Raw genomic sequence first — 20,713 nt, forward strand, 5'->3', positions numbered from 1 at the left:
TCTTCCAGATTAATGTTAGTCACGAAAATCATTGACACATATCCTTATGCAAAAATTCAAACCAATATACATAAGGAAACATGGTGGTTAGCAGTGGGATCTAGGACAAGCGTTTCGTCCTATTTGGGACTCACCGGCTGGATGTACATGCATCCTGGAGTTGTTGTTCACTCCGGGACTGGAACCTAGTACCGTTCGTTTCAAATGCCATCAAGTTATCCGCTTAGCTACTGAGTCCTGATAGCTACTTGTTTGTGCAATGAAGTGAAGTTTAAATTCACTTGGTATTGTTTGCTTGAATCTTTCCATTGGCAGTCCTAAACATCAATGAGAAGATTCGAGCAAACAATAGCAAGTGAACAAATATACGTCGCTCAGTTCAAAGCACGAGGTGAAATCCGGTTGGTATCCAGAAGCTAGGATCGATGAGACACTATCTTAACACATATTAGCAATAAATTGCAAACATCTAGTGAAATATTTTTTATGCATGCAAAACCTATTGATCGGATATAATTCTATAGTCTTGTTTTCTCAAAATGCTCCAGCAGACTCTATGTTTATTTGATATAGCTTTCGCGGTCAGCCGATAATGGTGTGGTAACTAGGATGGTTATTTGGATTCATACCAACTTGTAAACTTTTGTACAATAAGGCTATACATCTTCCGATGTTTTTTTACAAACTCAGTTCTCTATTACCGTAGCACCTAAATTATTGTTTGGATTCAAGTATTGATCGAAAATATATTGTTCTGACTTTTAAGTCGATCTTTTTACACCATGCTCGCGTTGTAATATACGGAAGGAATGCATATCCGTAATATCAGTCTTAATAAGATCTAATAAATGTAAACTGGCAATCTTGATTTCCCAGTTGTGTATTTGATACCAACGCGACCCCGATCTCGTTCGACCTGATCATCTAGATACACAACCAAACACTATCTATCCCTCTTCATAAACTTAGAGTAGTTCCATGAATCGAAATTAAGTCATTCCATTTCACGAAAACGTGAACATGTAACTCTGCCCCTGAATGGAGTTCACCAAATCGGCAGTTATTTCTTTTATACGAAACTTGGATCGTAATCCAAAATTCGATTCAAATCCCTACTTTTTTTACAAGTTTTGGTAGATTAACGCTCTATCAATTTTCTTATTCTCCAATAGATTATGCAGCGAGACTTCTTCACATTTTCAGCTTTCAACTCTGCTAAGTACTTAGAAAGAAGCAGAACATACCACTTTACTTGTTCATCAAAGATTTGATTGATATGAAGTCCTATGAAACAAACACCTAAGTAATCCTTTATAGTAATTTTTGCTTCTTTTACATTCAGTCTAAGTAGCCTAGTAACCAAGACTAGGTGTTCAATTACGAAATAAGAATTGCACCTTTTTTACTCGATCCAAAAAGCGCAACTTGTGTTCATTGAGTCCCATAGTTCATATCCCCAACATTGATGATATCGGAACGAGGCGACCAAGTGACAACTTTGTGTAGCATTTGACAGCTTCACTTAACCCCTAAAATGTGACTGGAACGTATTAACTCGTAGGTGCTTCGCTTATTGTGTGTGTTGAAACTACCGAATAAGGTGAAGAGTAGAATCTGAAAAAAATGAAGAACGGACCCGTTGGTGATGTGAATTCTCGTAAATACGAGAAAAACATCAGCGATAGGGCGAATGGTCGCATAAGATACATAGCTGGGGTTATCTAGATTCTAAAAATCAGGAAATGGGAACAGATTGACGTGGCCCAAAACTAGCCACCATATAGTACATAAATGTCTGTAGTGTCGGTTGCTATTTTTAAGCCCACTAACTCATTCTAGCTTCCGAACAAGCCGATCTACTCACCTTTCTTAAGCCACATTTTGACCTTATTAATTATTCGCTTATCAAACTTGACTGTTTTTATATATTTGTTTGAACACATAAAAATTGGTACAAGAAGGCACCAAATAGATATGCGCCATATCAATCATTCGATTTGTGAGTGCTGGGATAATGACCGGATGCCCAGACCGAAGCAGGTGGTTTTCTTTGGGGACCACACTCCGAGACTTCGACCTAAAGATCTGATCCACAAGGCAATGGAGCAACGGCACGGAATGCAGACCCATGGTAGCTGGTGACCAACAATTGATTCATACGCTATTTGTTACTTCACGATACTGGAGCCCATGTGCACCACTGGTTTGGAATCAGGGTTTCCCAACCCCCCTAGGTGAACTCTCCGTATCCACCAGCCCGCCTAAAGCGCCTGACATTCGATTTTCATCCTCTCAGTTTCGTAAACAGCACCACTGGTGCGAGCAGGCAGTGAGTAGAACTTCCCTGGCTGTATACGCTTGGCCATGTGCAAGGAATTGGAAAGGGAGAGTTAACTCTGCCCACCCTTGGCCGTACCAGGGCATTAATCTTTTTATAACTGAAATATAAGGCACTCATATTTCATTCAAGTGATCTTAGGTTCTACGTATATCGACTTAATCCACTTTAGTGAATAACGGAATCAAATAAGTCAAACACGAAAATACATTTCGAATACATATATTTCATACAATTGTCGATCCAGACAAATTGTCGGAGAAACGAAGCGGAGAGAAAAGAATGAAGTGAAATGACGTGCAGTGTAGAAGGCATGTGAACCAAATCAATTTAATCAAGAGTTAATGAACATTTATAGCCTAACAAAAATAAGTTACAGGCTTCTCATGAGTAGGTACCTCCTCCAGAGGATAAAAAGTGTACACACACATACGTTCATATAAAAACAGTCAGGGTTGATAAATGAGTAATCAACAAGGTAAAAACGTGACTCAAGAAGAATGGATTAATTGGCTTGTTCAGAAGCTATAATTTCGTAAACAACGCCCCTGCCGCGAGAAGGCAGTAAATAGGATTTCCCTGGCAGTGGTTGTATGCACGTGGTCATGTAAGAGCATTTCGAGATGGAAAGCTGACCCCTCACTCCCGGCCGTACCGGGGCATTTGGGGGGAGTGTATGCGTGCATTCCTTATCTTACTCGTCACATGTATGTGTGGCCATAAATATCGAATAACGCTCGATTAAATCGAGTTAGCTCACACGCCTTCTCCACCGCGCATCATTTCGCTTTGCTTTCTTCCCTTCGCTTCGTACCTATGATTGTCCGTCCAGATCAATGACTGTAGGAAATATACGTACTCAAAAACCCACTCTCGTATTCAGCTTATTTAATTCCGTTATTCACCAACACGATTCAAGTCGATGAGTATATACGAGGATTGGCGATGTATATATTTCGACGGCAATCATTCAATAACAATCAATCTTACGATCCACTTGGGGTCAGATATCGGGCCACTAAATATCTCACTTTTCCTCTTAGGACTCATATCCCTCTGTAATACTAAACTATTCCGGTTTATTTTAATTTAAATTAATGTTAATAGGATTTTTTTGTGCAAGGTTTTGTACGCTTCAAAATAAATAAGCTTGTAGAGAAATATGAATATTTCAAAGCACAGTACATCTATTTACATAAAAGATCACAATATATTTATGTCGAAATATTTTTTTCCGCTTTTGCACACTATATCTGTAACTTCATGGGATATTTGTTTAGATTCTACAAATATTGCTTTTCGCAAATCCATCTTTATGAATAATTCATAGAAAAATGTTGTCTTACCAAAAAATTGTTTAGTGTTTCTGTTGAATACTTCTTACGAACATCCCCATTACACCACAAAAAACTCATATGGAATTTAGGATTCTGAAGAATAATAGGGAAATTGATTGTCTTACTTCATAATACTTTGGCCCTCTAAACGCAGTGACACATGAATCAACAGAATTGAGTAGAGATATCAATGCTATACGTGACTCTTCAGAAGTTACTAAAGTGAAAAAGGATCTACAGATTATAAGCAGTAGAAAATGAGTACCGTGTGTTTTCTTCATTTACAAGAACTTCTACGCCATCAAGCGCAATCCAGCACCTAAAATCACTTAACTATGCACGAAGTATTCTTACTTTCCAAAAGAGCTTACAGCAGAACGAAGATTACAAACGAGATGTTCAATCCAATGAAAATAAATAGGCCATGTCTTCGACAAACTTATGTGAGGAGAATCCACAGTATAACAATCACCCATTACAGGATTTGATTGAACTACGGGGTCTTTGATCGCCTCAAGTATTCTAGAATGCAAATGAGAACCTTGGTACAATACAAGACGTTGTTGTGATTACATGCAATATACACAGAAGTGGCCCAACTCCCAGGTTCATGAGGAAAAGTTCTACTACGAAAATCATGCTTCGAAGGATCATCTTCACGAACAAAAAAACGAAAGGAATCAGAATTTAAATCTTGAAGTATTGTAGGCAGCTCCAGTTTTTCAGTTTCTTCTTCATCACTAGATGAATATTCAACCAATTGTGTGTTCATATCACACTGAAGTCGTAAAGAACATACGCAAGTTAGGTGTATTTAATTAAATGATGAATTGCACACATTCACTAAAACAAGATGGCAAACAAATGATAAATAATGGAGACAAAAATACAGGGAATAAAGGATATATAATGCCATCCACAAATACATGCAGATGTGCACGTTAATCGCTAAATTAACATCAATAGTTGATGCAGTAGGCCAATGAGAATTCTAATTTACTAATTTCTAGTGCAAACATCATTTACCCTACATTTTCACTTGAGCCAAAGTAGATTGAGTTTATATGAATCAACAACTAAGTATAGTAAGATTGCAAAACCGCAGTTTCACACTTATGTTGTCACAATAAAACCACATTATTTGACTACCACTAGTGAAGTTCAATGATATAGCTATTCTCTTCAAATTGTTGTGGAACGAATAGAAGATTTCGTTTAACGAGGTTCCGTATCTAGTAGCCGTCGATCATTGACACTTCCAAGTAGGAACCTAGGTATACTTACAAAACAAAAGAGAAGTATTAGTTATGAAAAAATATTATCCTGAGTCCCTAAGAATACGTTAAGGTTCCTCTTGATGGACCCCTTAGAAGTCGCTTTGACCACCTCAGTCGGTATTAAAATCCAGGATTCGACTAATCACACAGATTAAAAGGTAGCCGTATAGTCCATTCTCCTATGTTGCATCTTTAACTTCTGAATGTTACACTTAAAGTTTGTGTTTTGACTGAGCTTAAGTAGGTTAGGGGATGCTCAGAAGTAATTAAGTTATAGGTCACCAGGCCACTTGTGAGACGCCTATACCCTGACAGGTGAAAATTAAGTGGTTTGAAGTGCTCTTCATAAGGTTTGAATTTGAGTCCCCGAACTGATTTCGTGGCTCTACTTTGGATACGCTTTAGTGCATTCTTATCCTTTTGGAGTGAGAGAGGAAACACTATGTTCCTATAGTATTAGTGAGGCCAATTAAAAGTGTTGCACCTTCAAATTCGCCTAAAACGCTTGTCCGTAGTATGATCGTAAGGCACTTTTGTCGTAGTTAGCGTAAGACTTGAGGGTGAACATCCCAGTTCACCTGCCGTAGATTGCTCAAACACCTGTTGTTGGTAGAATGTTTTAGCTCAGTATCGCTAATAAAACTGAGTCATGACGATGTAACCACTCCCCTTTATGCCGGCCAGGATTAGGAAATCTCTGAACTAAAACTAACCACGTGAACCTAAGAAAGTAAATTGAGGCAAAACTACAGTTAGCTGCTGATTCGGACAAAACTCGAAGGAAATGAGTTACGGATCGTTAGGCAGAAAACAGATCTTTGGGGGTCGAAAATAGTACTTTTGTTGCGTAAAGACACCGAGTTCGAGAATTAAAAATCACGTGAGGATCACACTTCCTGTTCACAAAGCGCGCGGATTTGCTTAGTTCTTACTGTCAATTGAAAGCATTATTCCACATGTTTTGTTTCCTTATAGCTGTGCTGATGAGAAGTGTAACAACTCTGATCACAATCCGTCTTCGTGTAAACTTAAAACTTACTGAAGGCCGTTTTTGTAGTTCCGCCAAATACTTTAGGATTGAAATCAGGCGAGTGAAATGGTAATAGATAGAACAGAAAACTCTTTTACTTGGTGTGCTACCATGTCTGGACAAATTATATCAAAGTGGAGACACATATGTTTTTGCAAAAACGAGTTCTTCGGCGTTTTGAGGCATTTCACTTACGTTGCTCGTATCATACTAGGAGCTTAGATTTAAACTCAGATTTGACGGTTCAAGCAATATTTAGGTTTCTACTGTAGGTCTTTTCATCTGACGTTTTGTTTTTCGTTTATAATTGTTTGATCGCATTCACCGTTTTCTGTTCTTTTTCTTATAGTTGGATGTATTGCCTTAACTATCACCAGTTAATGTTAGTTATTGGTACATTTTCGTAGTTATGGTAGTTACTACACTTATTGGAAAATGTTTAGAAACCAAACAGGTTATCGTGTGCATGTCAGCTTTGCTCTTATTCCTAAAATAGCAATTTCAAAGCAAACTGACAAAAATGAACATCATATTGCTAGGAATAACACAGGCCATCAAACCTCGTGTTCATTCCAACCCAAAATTGATGTTAAACAATTCATGTAACATTTACAACTCGAACACTCATATACGACCAGACCAGTTACCCGAAAATTAATTGAGGTGAAATAGTGGTCTTACTGATCGAAACGGCGAGACAAATCGTAGTATTTTTAGGTAGTGAGGATTCGGATGTCAGTAGCTCTATGATGTGTATGGGTAGCGTTGGTGATAATTTCGGTCATCACTCCCCGGTAATAAGAATGATAGGTTGGTGGACTTATGTTACTCTCTTCAGTGGGTTTTCCAGTGAAGATCTAGCTTCTACATGAAAATATTCACTGATGGCCCTGATACCACTTGTTCGGGTGTGGCGTTACAGTCATTAACCACTCGATGAGAAAAACGGAACCGCACTCTCTTATTATTAGATCAAATTTGTGAGCCTTCTTGTTACGGCCTCGAAGATCGTTAGGGCTGGAGGGAGCAGAAAGATAGGACTTTAGAAAGACTTTTCACCAATTTTGTTCCCACACGATGAGCACGCTCAAGTGAGTTGGTATGTTGAATCAGATATGGAGCAAATGCTTGAACACAGTAATCTAAGTGTGATCTTGCATAGGTGGGATATAAAATTCGAAACATCTCGTCAAAGCATTTGAATACTCAGCAAAGCGACCATAATGCACCAAAACCTATGGTAGCAGCAGCGTTGTATTGCTTTGCAAACCGCAGGAAAGGAAACAATCTTTTATCTAAAAGATCACTTTAGCATAAAATTTAGTACATAGGAGGCGAAAAATAGTGAATCTCGTGAGACAAAAAGCTGTCTATTAATGTGGTAGTGATCCTAGGGGCAATATATTGTAGTCAAACTTGTCTTGCCTACAACTTTATCTCCAGTCACATCTTTACATGTAGTAAGGCTAATTGCTTCCATATAGTTGGAGATTTCGACGCTTCATATATCAGTTAGTTAAAGCTTACAATTTCAGTTAGATGATTTGACATCAGCCTTCAGTAAATTACTATTAAATGCGCACTAGCACAACGCGTCCACATGCCAATACGTCGTACTTTGTCTTTGTATACTATTGTGGTGGTGTAACAGACATTCCGCTTCAACCCACACTTTGACACCATGACCGAGTTGCATTTTACCCTCGGATTTCAACAAACAAAACGTTGTATGAATTGGCTACGTCCTGATCCGACATTAGGTTGGATGCCATTCCGGTAAAGCGTCTCTAATTCCAATAAATTGATCAATCAGTAGAAATGAATTGGTTGAGGATAATTGGAGTACGTTTAGTGATAAACTCGAGATCTAAACAGTACCGTTCATCCTTTGAACAATTGCACGTAAGCTGTCACATAATCTTCCAGGCGTACCTCCACTTGGAATTCATCTGTGAACTGTCCTCTAGGCATAACTTTGCAGTGCGATCTGTCTTATAATTTCCGAATTGTGTTGACGGTATTCTCAGGTACATCATAGTGTCGGAGAAGGTTCCATAGGGCTCTCCTATTCACGCTGTCAGGAAAGTTGACGTGTAGTGACGAGTTCCATTCAACTGGCCGCTCAACAACGATCCGTTCAACGATTTGGTTCGTGCACGACTCATCTTTTTGGAATCTAATCTGTTACTTTCGAAGTTGAGCTTCTACTGAATCTTTCATTCCGTTCAACAACTCTGTTTAAAACTATTCCTGGTATCGATAATGGTGTGATACTTCAGCAGCTTTCACACATGTTCAGAACTCCTTTCCTTGGTACCTTGATGAGGTGTCCACTTTTCCGGTCTGTCGGTACATGTTTTTCCCCTAAATCTTTCTGAATAGAACTTGGAACATGTTTTGAAGTGCCTCTATGTCTGACTTCAGTGCTCCATTTGGTATGTTGTGTGAATATATCGCTTTCCAACTGTTCATTTGTCTGATGACCAGCCTGATTTCGCCTATCATTGGTAGAATAATAGTTATAAGATGATCTGTGTGTGATGCTATGAATTCCTGTGGGTTCAGTGAAGCTGATTTATCCAAGAGTTCTTAAAAATGCTCTGCCCGCCTGTTCCTCTGTTCTTGAATCTCAGGGATTGTCTTACATTCTAGCCTCAATCTACTTCCCTGTATCTTCTTTGTTGCATAATATAATCCTTGCATATTTCCTCCCCTCGCAGCTTTTTCGGTTCCCGTTGCTAGGTCTTTCATGAATTTATATTTGCCGGCTGTAATGCTCTTTTTCAGTTGCTTGTTGACTCCCGTGTAAGTGGTTTTAGAGCTAAACAACTCAAGATTAATAGTTCTGTAGGTTTACGACATTGATGCTAACCTCACTAGTTTTACTGGGCGCACATAGCTGGAGGCGCTTGTTCACACATCCACATCAGAACACCAAATTGTACGCCGTGCTACGCATTCCTTGCACTTTATAGCCAGCTCAAACAAGGCGCTTCTCAATATATTGATAGCCTTCCAAATATGCATTCGAAACCCTTCATTTATGACTTCTGATTTAACTGAATTGGTTTAATTTGACAAGGAGGGAGGGTGGCGTTGCTGACCAGCAAACATGATGGTGGGGAGATAACTTCAATCCACCAATGTCTGTAGGGTAGTACATTTTGTTTAATTACGGCTCCTTATGGTCTAGTGGGATGTCACGAACTTAAGGTATTAATGCTGATTCATCATGCAAAATACGTCATTAAATCGTGTTACGAACGTTGAATTCGTTTCACTTCCTACCCAGTAATCCTATTACAAGCAAACTAGACAATCCGATAATATACGAAGCCTACTCAAGACCCTATGATACCTTAAAAAAAATAATAATACAAAAAAATGTAAAGGGCTCCAATATCTTTGATAAAAAAAGAAAGATAGCCAATTGTATATCACAATACTGTTTTCAGCACTATATTTTATAACCACACATAACCCCATGCTCTCAGTTCCTTTCTGAATCGCCTCCATTTGTCAGTTGTATATCCACTCATACCATGTTTACACTTATTTTCTTTAACCTATTAAAATGCTCTTGCTTAACAAATACCTTAATGAAAGAAAATTAGACTGAGTAATCATACCTTGAACATTCCTTCATGAATATTTGCTACTCTGCCTCTCGTCCTTTCTTTTACTTGCTCCCTCTTTCAGCCCCCTTGAGATATGTAACTGGTGACTTCATCCTGCACCATCCTTAAAGCCTTAGATATTCCAAAGGGACATATGGTTGCGATTTCTAGAAGCTCCCACCTTCAATGGATTCATCCTTGACCATTAGTTGCACATTCGCAACGCAACTTTCATGAAGCGCGCCAACTGTGATATTGAGTAAAACCATCGACATTCATATCTTATAAATTATCAACCCAGCTGAGTAATTTACTACAGTGGATATTGTATCAATTTGATCTTGCCTGTAAACTGGCATGCCTCAGGTAACAAACTGTTATTTGAGAATAAATTATTATTATTATTATTATTATTATTAACTATCTTGCACATTGTAGCGGTAAATAAATCCCCAAAATAAATAGCTCTAAGTTTTCGACATTGGATGCTGACCATATGTGTTAGTGGACTCATCTAGCTGAAGGCGCTCGGTCAGGCATCCGCACCAGATCACGTGTGGTAACGCCGTGCTCAATATCTACCGCAATCGCTAGCCAGATTAGATCAGAGAATTCCGATATATTGGTCATCGCCAAATATACTCTTCCGATCTCCTCGACTCTGTCTTTTGATTTCTCTGGGTGGGAACGAAATATATTAGAAGGTGTTACTGGTAGAAGCGTTGTTAAACACTGAATACCTGTGACATCATCAACATAAAACCCCAATAATAAAACTCTTAATAACTGTGGCATCTTTATTGGTGAACGATACGTGATCTGGTTCTCCGATTCATGGGTCTTTTCCTTGTTTGAACATCATATATCATATTTTCATCTTTTGTTTTTACTTATTGAGTCACTGTTTCCATATTTTCGGATATTTTTTCTAGTCTACTGATATATTCATCATAGCCTTAGAAGTTCCCAAACTCCTCAAAAAGACTTTTCACGAAGATCTGTCTCCAGACCACGAGAGACGGATAATATAATATATTTCTGCAAGGGCATGTACACGCTATTTTTACAGGCGTGATCTACAAATTACGTTTATTCGTTCACAGTGTGCATGTTAAATAAATATAGTCTTCAAAAGCAAATATCAGTTCATTCTTTCAGATATACTGAGTGGTCTTCAAAATATTCTCCAAAGTGGCATCGCTTCCACTTTACACGCCAGATCCGATCTCAGCATAATTATGTTCGGAATTTGGTCGTGCTAATTATTTATATAATGAAACTTTGTAAGTTTATAGTTGTTATAAAGTAGACTTGTAGAGCAAGGCACCTGAATGTGAACGATAAACAACACTTAACATTTTGTAGTGGAAGAGACAGATATATGATAAATTATTTTAATGAATTCACACTAGCTCTTGTAGCTAGAGTGAAATGTGATCAGAGGCTTTAGATGAGACAATGCAGTAATAAAGAATAATGAGTTGTGATATTTATCAAGGTGGAATAAGTTCAAATGAAGTAAGGGAAGCCAATGTTGGAATAAAGAAGGCTGTTTATTAGAACAGAAAGTGCGTATAGAGTGTAAAGTGTTAAGAAAAGTAATAACTATGTTATTTATTGTCTGATTTTTTTCCTTTTTTCCCATCCTGTTCTTGACACACAGTCCTAATGTAAAAGTCAGAGTTAGCATGGTATGGGTTGTTTTAGTAGAATAGCTAGTCCTGCATAAAATTGGAAACATGAGTCTGAATGGTTAGCGTAGGAGAACAAACTCAGTATCACAGATTGGTTGACTTGTTCTTAAGCATAAAGAGCCTAATACAAACAAAATATTCTTCCTCACAAACATGGGTAGTTTGAAGTCATCGCCCTCACCACCAATGCTTGCTGGTCAGTAACACCACCCTCACTCCTTTTTTGATCTTAGGCTCATTTAAGCTTTTTTTTGGATATATATCATACCTTACACATTGCTCTATGTTTCACATCCTGTTGGAAAACACCATTTCTCTAAGTACCATTTTACAAGCTCATCAGGCAGGTACAAGTTATGGACTGTGGGTAAGTCATCGATGCAATGCTATAAATGACTATAGCACAAAGTATAGGTTGCCAATCAGAGTATATGCTGTAAGAATGGTATATTGTAGGATAGTTGTTTACCAAAGTAGGCGGAGAAGTATAGACATATATGTGTTATAGATAAGGTAAGGAGTGGTGAAATAATATTAATGGCAAGTCAACATAGTGTAAGTACTTTGCGAGTGAAATCTCGTTGTATTCTTTCCATCACGTCCGTTGTTGCTACCTTGACGTGGTGGTCAGGCTTGCCTATCGTGATGAAGCAACCGAGCTATACTGGCTGGAACAACTGTTCCTCAAGGTCCTACCATGTCAGACAGGTCGGTTGAAGAGCGGTAAGACTAAAAGCAACAAACCCAAGGTCCGAAGGCGAAGTCGTACTGCTGACTGTACAAAGGTGTGACAGCAGTAAGGTGTTTCCTTCAGACAACCAGCATGACAGCGATGCTGCCTTCTCACAAGGAGGGGTGAGGTTAGAATAGGTCGACCCTAAAAATGCACACCTCACCTTATCCCACGGATATCCGTCTCCGGCGGTAAGGTCTCAACAAGTACGGAGCTAACACAAAAATTGCCCATAAAATGGTCGTGTGTGACCGACCTCAAGCAGTTGTCCCTTGGGCACTGCGGTCACGCTCCCAGGTCACTAAGATCACTTCTAATCCAATTTCCTTTTCAGGTACCTCCAGAAGAACCCTTCCACGGTGTGGGCAGCCGGGAAATGTTAACCGCCCTCATACCTCTAACAGCACTCAAGACCACTGTATTCATAATCAACCTCCGTCTTCACTTCCTACTATTCCTCCTACATCGACTTTCACATCTAAACTTCCTTTTTCGGCTTCCCCCTCAAGTGTCACCATAACCAACGATTCTAATGCTCAAAACACTGTCCCAGGTCTACTGAAACCTCGCTCCAAACTACACATTGGTGCCTTCAACGTATGCACAATATGTCAAATCGGTCAACAGGCTTCCTTGGCTAGAACCCTAGAATCTCATACCATTGATGTATGCTGTGTCTCTGAAACACGCATACAGGATCACAGTGTGGTCACTCACTTGACCTCATCTCAGCAAAACGGAGAGCCAACGAGATACACCTGTAGTGGCATTGGACCATAACCATACAATCTTCAAAGCTGAACACAAGACTATTGAGAAAATAGATATTCAATATTTAACACGGAGAAATACCTAAGAATGGAGAAGGCGCGAACAATGGATTGAATTGACTGGAGTTGATCGGATGGCATGGCTCGACCATGCAGGCGTGGTCCATCTGAATGTTACCTTATATCTTCTATTCATATTAAATATATTGTTCCTTCTCTAGCCTAACCTTGTTCTACATCATGTATTGGTAATTGATACGATACAGTGAGTTGGTGTAGTCGATGGTGTGACTTCCACGTAAGATCTTATAGATTAGGCAGTTATATCATGACAAATCTACAAAATTTAGGATTAGGTCCATTATTAGAGCAGTACTAATATCATAGTAGACCATAATTCTACATTGGTGAGCCCAACTAAATAAACGCAACCTATTGTTGTTAATCCTTATTTCCACCTTAACCTTCTCAATCGGTTTTTGTTTTTGTAATTCCAGTATTCTAATAGTCCTTTGATTAATGGTCACATATATTATCGTAATGTTATATCTATTAGTTCACATAACTTACTAGCTCAATCGATAACAAAAGTTGATCATCTATATCAACTAATTAGCTTTGATGGTTCGTTAACAAGCTTTAATAGCATTTACCTGCTTCAGCAACATAGACTTGTTTAAACATCAAGCTCTAGTAAATATAACCTGTAAGTAGCGTAAATATGCATTGACTAGCGATGCAGTCAAGGACTAAATAGGTATCTGGATCTAACTCTCAGTGTTCCTTCACATAACACCTCATCCTGTTTTAAACTGCACTATCCTGAATTATCTTTTCTTCCGACCACTACCTGCCTAATTTCATATTCTCGAGTTCCATTGCCAAACAACAAGGATGACACTTCTCTAAAAGCATACGGTGAGTTTCAGCCATAAGTTTTCTGCAATCATAAGTTCATTTTAGATGGCTCATTCAATGGCACACACAATTATCTGGATTCATTCAGTTGTTCTAATCAGAGCGAGTCCCAAAAACCTCAACAGCATCAAGCACCCTGGAAGTGATTGCCATACTGCATGTTTTATTCTGGATGCTTTTGAATCATTACTACTCACGAATGGCGTTATATATGTCGTCCACTGAATAATCTAATTTTCAAAAATAATCAAGGCGAGTCCAACTATTTTACTGGATGATTTTTTTTGTACTTAAGATGTATATGTTTTCCAGTTGCTTTTGTCATATATTTGTAAGTGTCACTAAGCTAAATGCAGTAACTTCTTATGGAAGGTTTATAACGCATCATATTCCTGCCTGAAGTTTCACAAGCAGTCTAAACTTTAAAATTATTTATCTGGTCATGTTCATTATTTTTAAATTGTCATATACGTCAACAACCTGCGTGTTAACCTGGCCCGCACACACGTTACACTATATCTTCATGTCTCCTAAATTTAGGAATCATCTGAATCGCCTTTAACATTTATCAATAAACCCATCATAGTCGTTGTTGCTAATCGTATTTGGGTTTATGGATTGGTTTATCATATTAGCAGCCTAAAATGCGAACATAGTTTAGATAATAAGATTAAAAATTTAGGTACTATCAACTGCACTAGTAAAATAACTAAATCCCTAGGTAGCTGTTAGCTAAACAAACGTTTAAAATCAAAACTCCGTAGCCTACTAGAATTAACACTAAACGAATCTTTCTGAATTAAAATTTATAATTAAATTAGGCGTCTCGGATTCTTTAACGTTATAAATTTCTGATAATTTCGAATCACCTAAAGCAACAATACCTATTTTTCTACTGACTAATCCTCAATCAACACTATAACTAGTTAAACGTAATAGTTTCAGGATATCGTCATAAAGCATTGTCATAACTTGACAATCACGTAATATGATTGATAAAATTAATGAAACTATTAACAAAATCAGTCAGCAAATTTACTTATAATTATCACTAGTGTTGTTTTTCTTTTGTATTCATTTACTACAGATGATTACAGTATGTTTCTCTATCAGTTGCTCATTCAGTAAATATCTCAAAACCTTGTCAGTCTTATTGATGGTTTAGCGACACAATCATGCATGCAAATAATCGGTATAAGCAGTCGAGCAAATCTCCTGCAAACTGAAAACAACAATGTCGAATTTACCCCAACACTGACTAAGGTTCAAGCCATTATCATAGACATGAGTTGGGAGTGTACTCCCCTTGGTTACCACTTATGTACTCCCTGATAATCATATGAGCGTCACTCACTATTAATCATCTTGTAAAAACTCATTTAGCTAAATACATCTTGCAGCACCACATCACTTAGCAATATGACACATAGGCTTAACTGATTTCAATAACTTATAACCACTATATCTCAATTAAGTCGTATTCCGCCTTATGATAAACTGCATACTTGCAACTAACTTGTATGCCCAATCAGCCGGCAAGTATAAATATAAATAAATAGTCTGCCACAGATCAGAACATTGAGTCTAGAGCATGTCTCTTACGAATACACTCATGTTTAACGATTTGTTTCTAGCTATCTGTCTAAAACTCATATAATTATCACTCACGTATTTAAATTTTGTCTTGATAACCATTCATGAGTATTAGTAGTATTACTAAATTCTATCACGGTCAAGTAAACACGGGGTTGAGAAAATCTCCCCGTAACTAAATAAACCGTATCAAACTAACTGGAACACTAGTTGGAATTCTTCTCCACGGTAATACTTTTGTTCCTTCAGTTAGCCTACTAATACAGATGCAATTGGAATTCAACTCATATGGACAACTTACCGGCATAATCGTTATTTGATTTCATAATTTAAACCAAAACTACCAATATTAACATTTCTACAATATTCATTACTTTAATATTTCTAAACACAAAATACTTACTACCTATACGTTAAGTTATTAACCAACATCTATTAACACGCATCGATTTGTTATTATTATTATTATTGTAATCCCATTTTTTATAGCTCAAATAATCACCCGAATTTTCATTTCAAGCATGTTAAGCATGAAGGCAGATATTTTAAAATTATTACATGTATTTCCCGACCAGATGCTGCCGCTTTCTTTTGATTTATCTTTCAGCTTACCAATACCCGGAGGATTCCTATTATCCTTGGTAACCTCCGGCGCGCGACGATCCCATCCAATTTGGTATCGAACCAACATCACGTTGATTCTGGTGGGAGAGTAGTGTAGTGGCATTGGACCATAACCATACAATCTTCAAAGCTGAACACAAGACTATTGAGAAAATAGATATTCAATATTTAACACGGAGAAATACCTAAGAATGGAGAAGGCGCGAACAATGGATTGAATTGACTGGAGTTGATCGGATGGCATGGCTCGACCATGCAGGCGTGGTCCATCTGAATGTTACCTTATATCTTCTATTCATATTAAATATATTGTTCCTTCTCTAGCCTAACCTTGTTCTACATCATGTATTGGTAATTGATACGATACAGTGAGTTGGTGTAGTCGATGGTGTGACTTCCACGTAAGATCTTATAGATTAGGCAGTTATATCATGACAAATCTACAAAATTTAGGATTAGGTCCATTATTAGAGCAGTACTAATATCATAGTGGACCATAATTCTACACACCCTCCGTGTGTCTGGTGACCCGATGGCCAGCTCTCGTGGACTGGCAGGAGTAGGGATAGCACTAAGCATGAGGGCGGAACAAGCACTGCTAGAGTGGATCCCCGTCAACAGTCGTCTATGTGCTGTTCGGTTAAACGGCTCCGTAAGAACTCGGAAGGATAGGGATACACGTCGTTGCCTTTTCGTCGTTTCTGCCTACGCTCCCACCGACTGCAGCTCAGATGATGTGAAAGATGAATTTTACAGAAAGCTATCTGAACTTCTTCAGAAAGCTAAACGCTCAGACATAGTACTCGTAGAAGGCGACTTTAATGCCCAGATAGGTAGTTTAAACCAAACAGAAAGGCATTTAGGTGAGTATTTTAGCATTCCGGCACAGCGAACAGATAATGGTGATCGTCTGCTGCAACTGTGCTCAGACAATCGTTTATTTTTAGCAAACACAAATTTTAAGCATAAGGAGAGACATCGTCTAACATGGCGACCCCCTGCACCAAACCAACGATGGACTCAAATAGACCATATTGCCATCAGTCATCGTTGTAGAGGGTCGGTAGAAGATTGTCGCTCATTCTGGAGTACCTGCTTGGACTCCGACCATGCCCTAATATGGGCACGCATCTGCTTGCGCCTCATTGGACGCAAAAAGCCACAATAAAAAGACCCATTGGAAGTGAATTGAGCAGCGTGAAAACCAAAAGTAGGTTCCAGAAACAACTGAGGTCACAATTAGGTAGTTCTGAAAACGAGGCTGACCCAGATGTTGCTTGGAAAGCTATACGATCAGCTGTGGAAACAACAGTGACATCTATCAGTGATTTAAACCACAGGGTTACAAGGAACCAATGGATTTCCTCAAGGTCTATTGCACTGATAGATTCTTGTAAAATCATCCCATCAGGCTCTGAACACGATGAAGAGAGAAAACAAATCAGTTCTAGGTTAACCAAAAGTCTAAGGGACGACTGTGAGCAGTGGTGGGCGACGAAAGCAAAGGAGATGGAAAAGGCGGCGGCTATAGGGAACACAAGACAGCTCTACAGACTAATAAAAGAAACTGGAATTAATAAGTCAAATGTAAGTCAGACTATTTCGGAAAAAGGCGGCACCCTCGTCTGCTCTCAGTCCAGACGTTTAGAACGATGGGCGGAACATTTCAGAGAACAGTTCAGCTGGCCTTCAGCTACTCTACAACTACCCTCCATTCCCAGACAGTGTGAATGGAACATTGAAGTAGGTCCCCCAACTCTTGCTGAAGTTCAAAAGGCTATCGTTAATTTGAAAAGAGGAAGGGCAGTTGGTCCAGATTGATTAGCTACCGAGGTCTTTAAGGATGGTGGTCCAATTTTAGTGATTAGGTTGACTAATATTTTAGCTAAGATCTGGGAGTTAGACGTTATCCCATCTGACTGGTCACAATCACTTATCGTCCCAATATATAAGAGAAGGTTAAAATCATCCTGTGACAATCATAGAGGGATAAGTTTAACTAATATAGTATCTAAAATACCAGCCTCGATAATTATCAGACGCCTAACTACGACTCGCGAACTGCAAACACGAGAGAATCAAGCTGGCTTCAGACCTGGTCGTGGCTGCATCGACCACATATTCACCATTCGTCAGATTCTAGAACACAGGCATACTTATCGGCATCCGATAATGGTGGTCTGTCTTGACTTAAAAGTAGTACTTGACTCTGTAGACCGAGAGGTTCTGTGGCAGTGTTTGTCATTGAAAGGCATGCCTCAGAAATACATAAACCTTGTGAAGGGTCTTTACTCGAACACTACTAGTCGAGTCAGAGCTTATGGCGAACTGTCATCTACTTTTGCAACGTCAAGTGGTGTCTGTCAAGGCTGTCCACTTTCTCCATTTTTGTTTAACTTCATCATAGATCTACTGATGGAAATAACTTTCTCGTCGACTGAATTCTCGGGTATTGATCTCCATCCAGGAGGTCCACTTATCGACTTAGAATACGCAGATGACATAGTCCTGTTTGGTGAAGACGCTGATAAAATGCAGTCTTTTGACAGCACTAAGGAACAATGCCAGAATGTTTGGAATGCGCTTCTCTCCCTCTAAATGCAAGTTGTTGCTTCAGGACTGGTCTGCGTCAACACCTGAACTAAGGATAGGGAATGAAGTGGTCGAACGCGTTGAAAACTTCACTTATCTTGGAAGTCTGATCAGCCCTAATGGGTTGGTGTCTGACGAAATCTCAGCACGGATTCGAAAAGCTCGTTTGGCTTTTGCCAACTTACGTCACTTATGGCGAAGGCGAGATATCCGTCTATCAATTAAGGGACGAATATACTGCGTGGCAGTCCGTTCTGTTTTAATTTACGTCAGCGAAACATGGCCGTTAAGAGTAGAAGACACTCGTAAGCTACTATTATTTGACCACAGATGCCTTAGAAATATTGCTGGCGTCTGCTGGGATCACCGAGTAAGTAATAGTGAGGTTCGACGCAGGGTGTTAGGGAATGATGGTAAACCAGTTGATGAGGTTGTTAATCTCCATCGATTGAGATGGTTGGGCCACGTGTTACGTATGCCTGAACACCGATTACTACGACGTGCAATGCTAACCGGTGTTGGAGATGGTTGGAAGAAAGTTGGGGGCGGCCAAAACAAAACGTGGCATCAGTGCTTGAAGTCACTAACTTCTAGTCTGAGCCATGTTGGTAGATGCAGACTACTTGGTTGGAGTCCGCGTGACTGTCCTAACCAATCGTTGAAGACTCTTGGTGACATGGCTCAGAATCAATCACAATGGCGTCGGTGTATACACTCTCTGTCTTTCCTTAAACTAAGAGATTAAAATCGCTTCATATCTTTCTTTCTATGAACTAATTTTTTCTTCCTGTACCATATCCTTATTGCAATCTTTCTTTTATATATTGCCACCTCTGAATTAACTACTTTTATGAATCCGGTGTCGATCTTGTTGTGTTAATGAGGTATGGCAACTTGGACCGATGCATAAATGTGCCTGGTCCTACGTTGTAGCTGACTGACTGACTGACCTTAAGTACATCGGATAGACGTAGGTTGGAAAATGAGCTTTGTTGAGGACTTGTTTCAAGATGAGCCATGTTAGAGATTGTTATTGGTCCAAACTTACCGAAGGTTAACGGGTTCGGGATAAATCAGTTAGGATTACCACTGTTCATGTGTTGAAAGGGGAAGCACCATAGTAAATTACAACGTTACGCGTGATTGTATTAAATCTCGAAGAATCATGATAGCGAAGTGTGATTACTCTAAGCACTACTGCAGGGTGCATATTATGGTACCACGTATGTAGAGCTTAACCCTCTAGTAGACAAATTAGATAATGCAGATGAGTGGGTAGATCCAAAAGCGAAAACAAAATAAAAGTTTCGGAAAGGGTATTGGTAGTTAGTGGAGGTGAACAAAGGTTATCAACAGGATTTACAAAGAGGATAAACCCTTGTTTAGTTTAATTGCTTGGAACCTGGAGAAGTCAAAAGTTAATGAGACTGTTTAATAGAACGCAAGCGATTCGAGGATAGTGGAGTCTACAATCATGAATGGACTCCTAGAAGAGACTATTAATTACATGAGATCAAGGTAATGAGAGTCCGTAAGTGGGCGGGAGGAAAGATTCACCCCATAAATAGCTTCAAGTAAGCTTTCCGAAGTAGGGGGTGGTTGGACGTCATATTGAATAATTCACATTAGATTTGCAACTCAAACATTCGCATACGACCAGATTGTTTGCCTGGAGGTTGAATGGAGTAGATTGAAATAGAAAGATGAATCACAGTTTGTTTTTTACATAATGTGGATCTGGCTATAAAGCAATGTTTGCTGAACAAACTTACAGAATCAAAAATTTTGAAAACAATATTGCCTGTTTTTTAGACTAGAACTATAGTGTTTCGCAAGTTCCTAATGATGTTACTTGGATGTCCTCTGGAGTTTAAAATGCAAGTTCTTAAAAACACCTAACTGTTTCTAACACCATTTATATGCCAGTCGTTTGTTCGACAATGGGTTTAATAAATGCTACTTGGATGGCGGCATGGTTTACATCGTATAAGTAATAAGCTATGGTGGAGATTTTAGCTCAGGTAACAAAACTCCTATTTATCAAAATAGCTACTTTATAGACTTTTTACGACTTTTAAAAAACTACAGCAAGTCTTGAAAAATTTCCTTCACTTAGCTCTTGGTGCATCATCTCACCCAACCTGGAACACAATCGTCACACCAAGTTAGTAACTCTAATCTGTGTAGAAT

At 38.8% G+C, this 20,713-nt stretch overlaps 1 protein-coding gene across 4 annotated transcripts; it reads right to left on the reverse strand.

Moving 5' to 3' along the window:
• Positions 1 to 39: 39 nt before the first annotated feature.
• Positions 40 to 6,025, reverse strand: USB1_1 (poly(U)-specific 3'-to-5' RNA exonuclease). 4 transcript variants are annotated; one of them, XM_051215919.1, is made up of 7 exons: positions 5,992 to 6,025; positions 4,249 to 4,518; positions 4,030 to 4,216; positions 3,941 to 3,994; positions 3,801 to 3,909; positions 3,685 to 3,768; positions 40 to 3,649 (listed from the first exon to the last, which is right to left on the reverse strand). In XM_051215919.1, the coding sequence occupies exons 2-7, from the start codon at positions 4,445 to 4,447 to the stop codon at positions 3,542 to 3,544; spliced, it is 741 nt and encodes a 246-aa protein (XP_051066464.1). In that variant the 5' UTR covers positions 4,448 to 4,518; positions 5,992 to 6,025; the 3' UTR covers positions 40 to 3,541. The 4 variants fall into 4 exon arrangements, with proteins under 4 accessions (XP_051066464.1, XP_051066463.1, XP_051066466.1 ...); XM_051215918.1 differs by having other exon boundaries at positions 4,030 to 6,025; XM_051215920.1 differs by having other exon boundaries at positions 3,508 to 3,649; positions 3,685 to 3,892; positions 4,030 to 4,453.
• Between the last annotated feature and the right edge of the window lie 14,688 nt (positions 6,026 to 20,713).

This window comes from Schistosoma haematobium, chromosome 4, assembly GCF_000699445.3.
Source record: "Schistosoma haematobium chromosome 4, whole genome shotgun sequence".
NCBI lineage: Eukaryota > Metazoa > Platyhelminthes > Trematoda > Strigeidida > Schistosomatidae > Schistosoma > Schistosoma haematobium.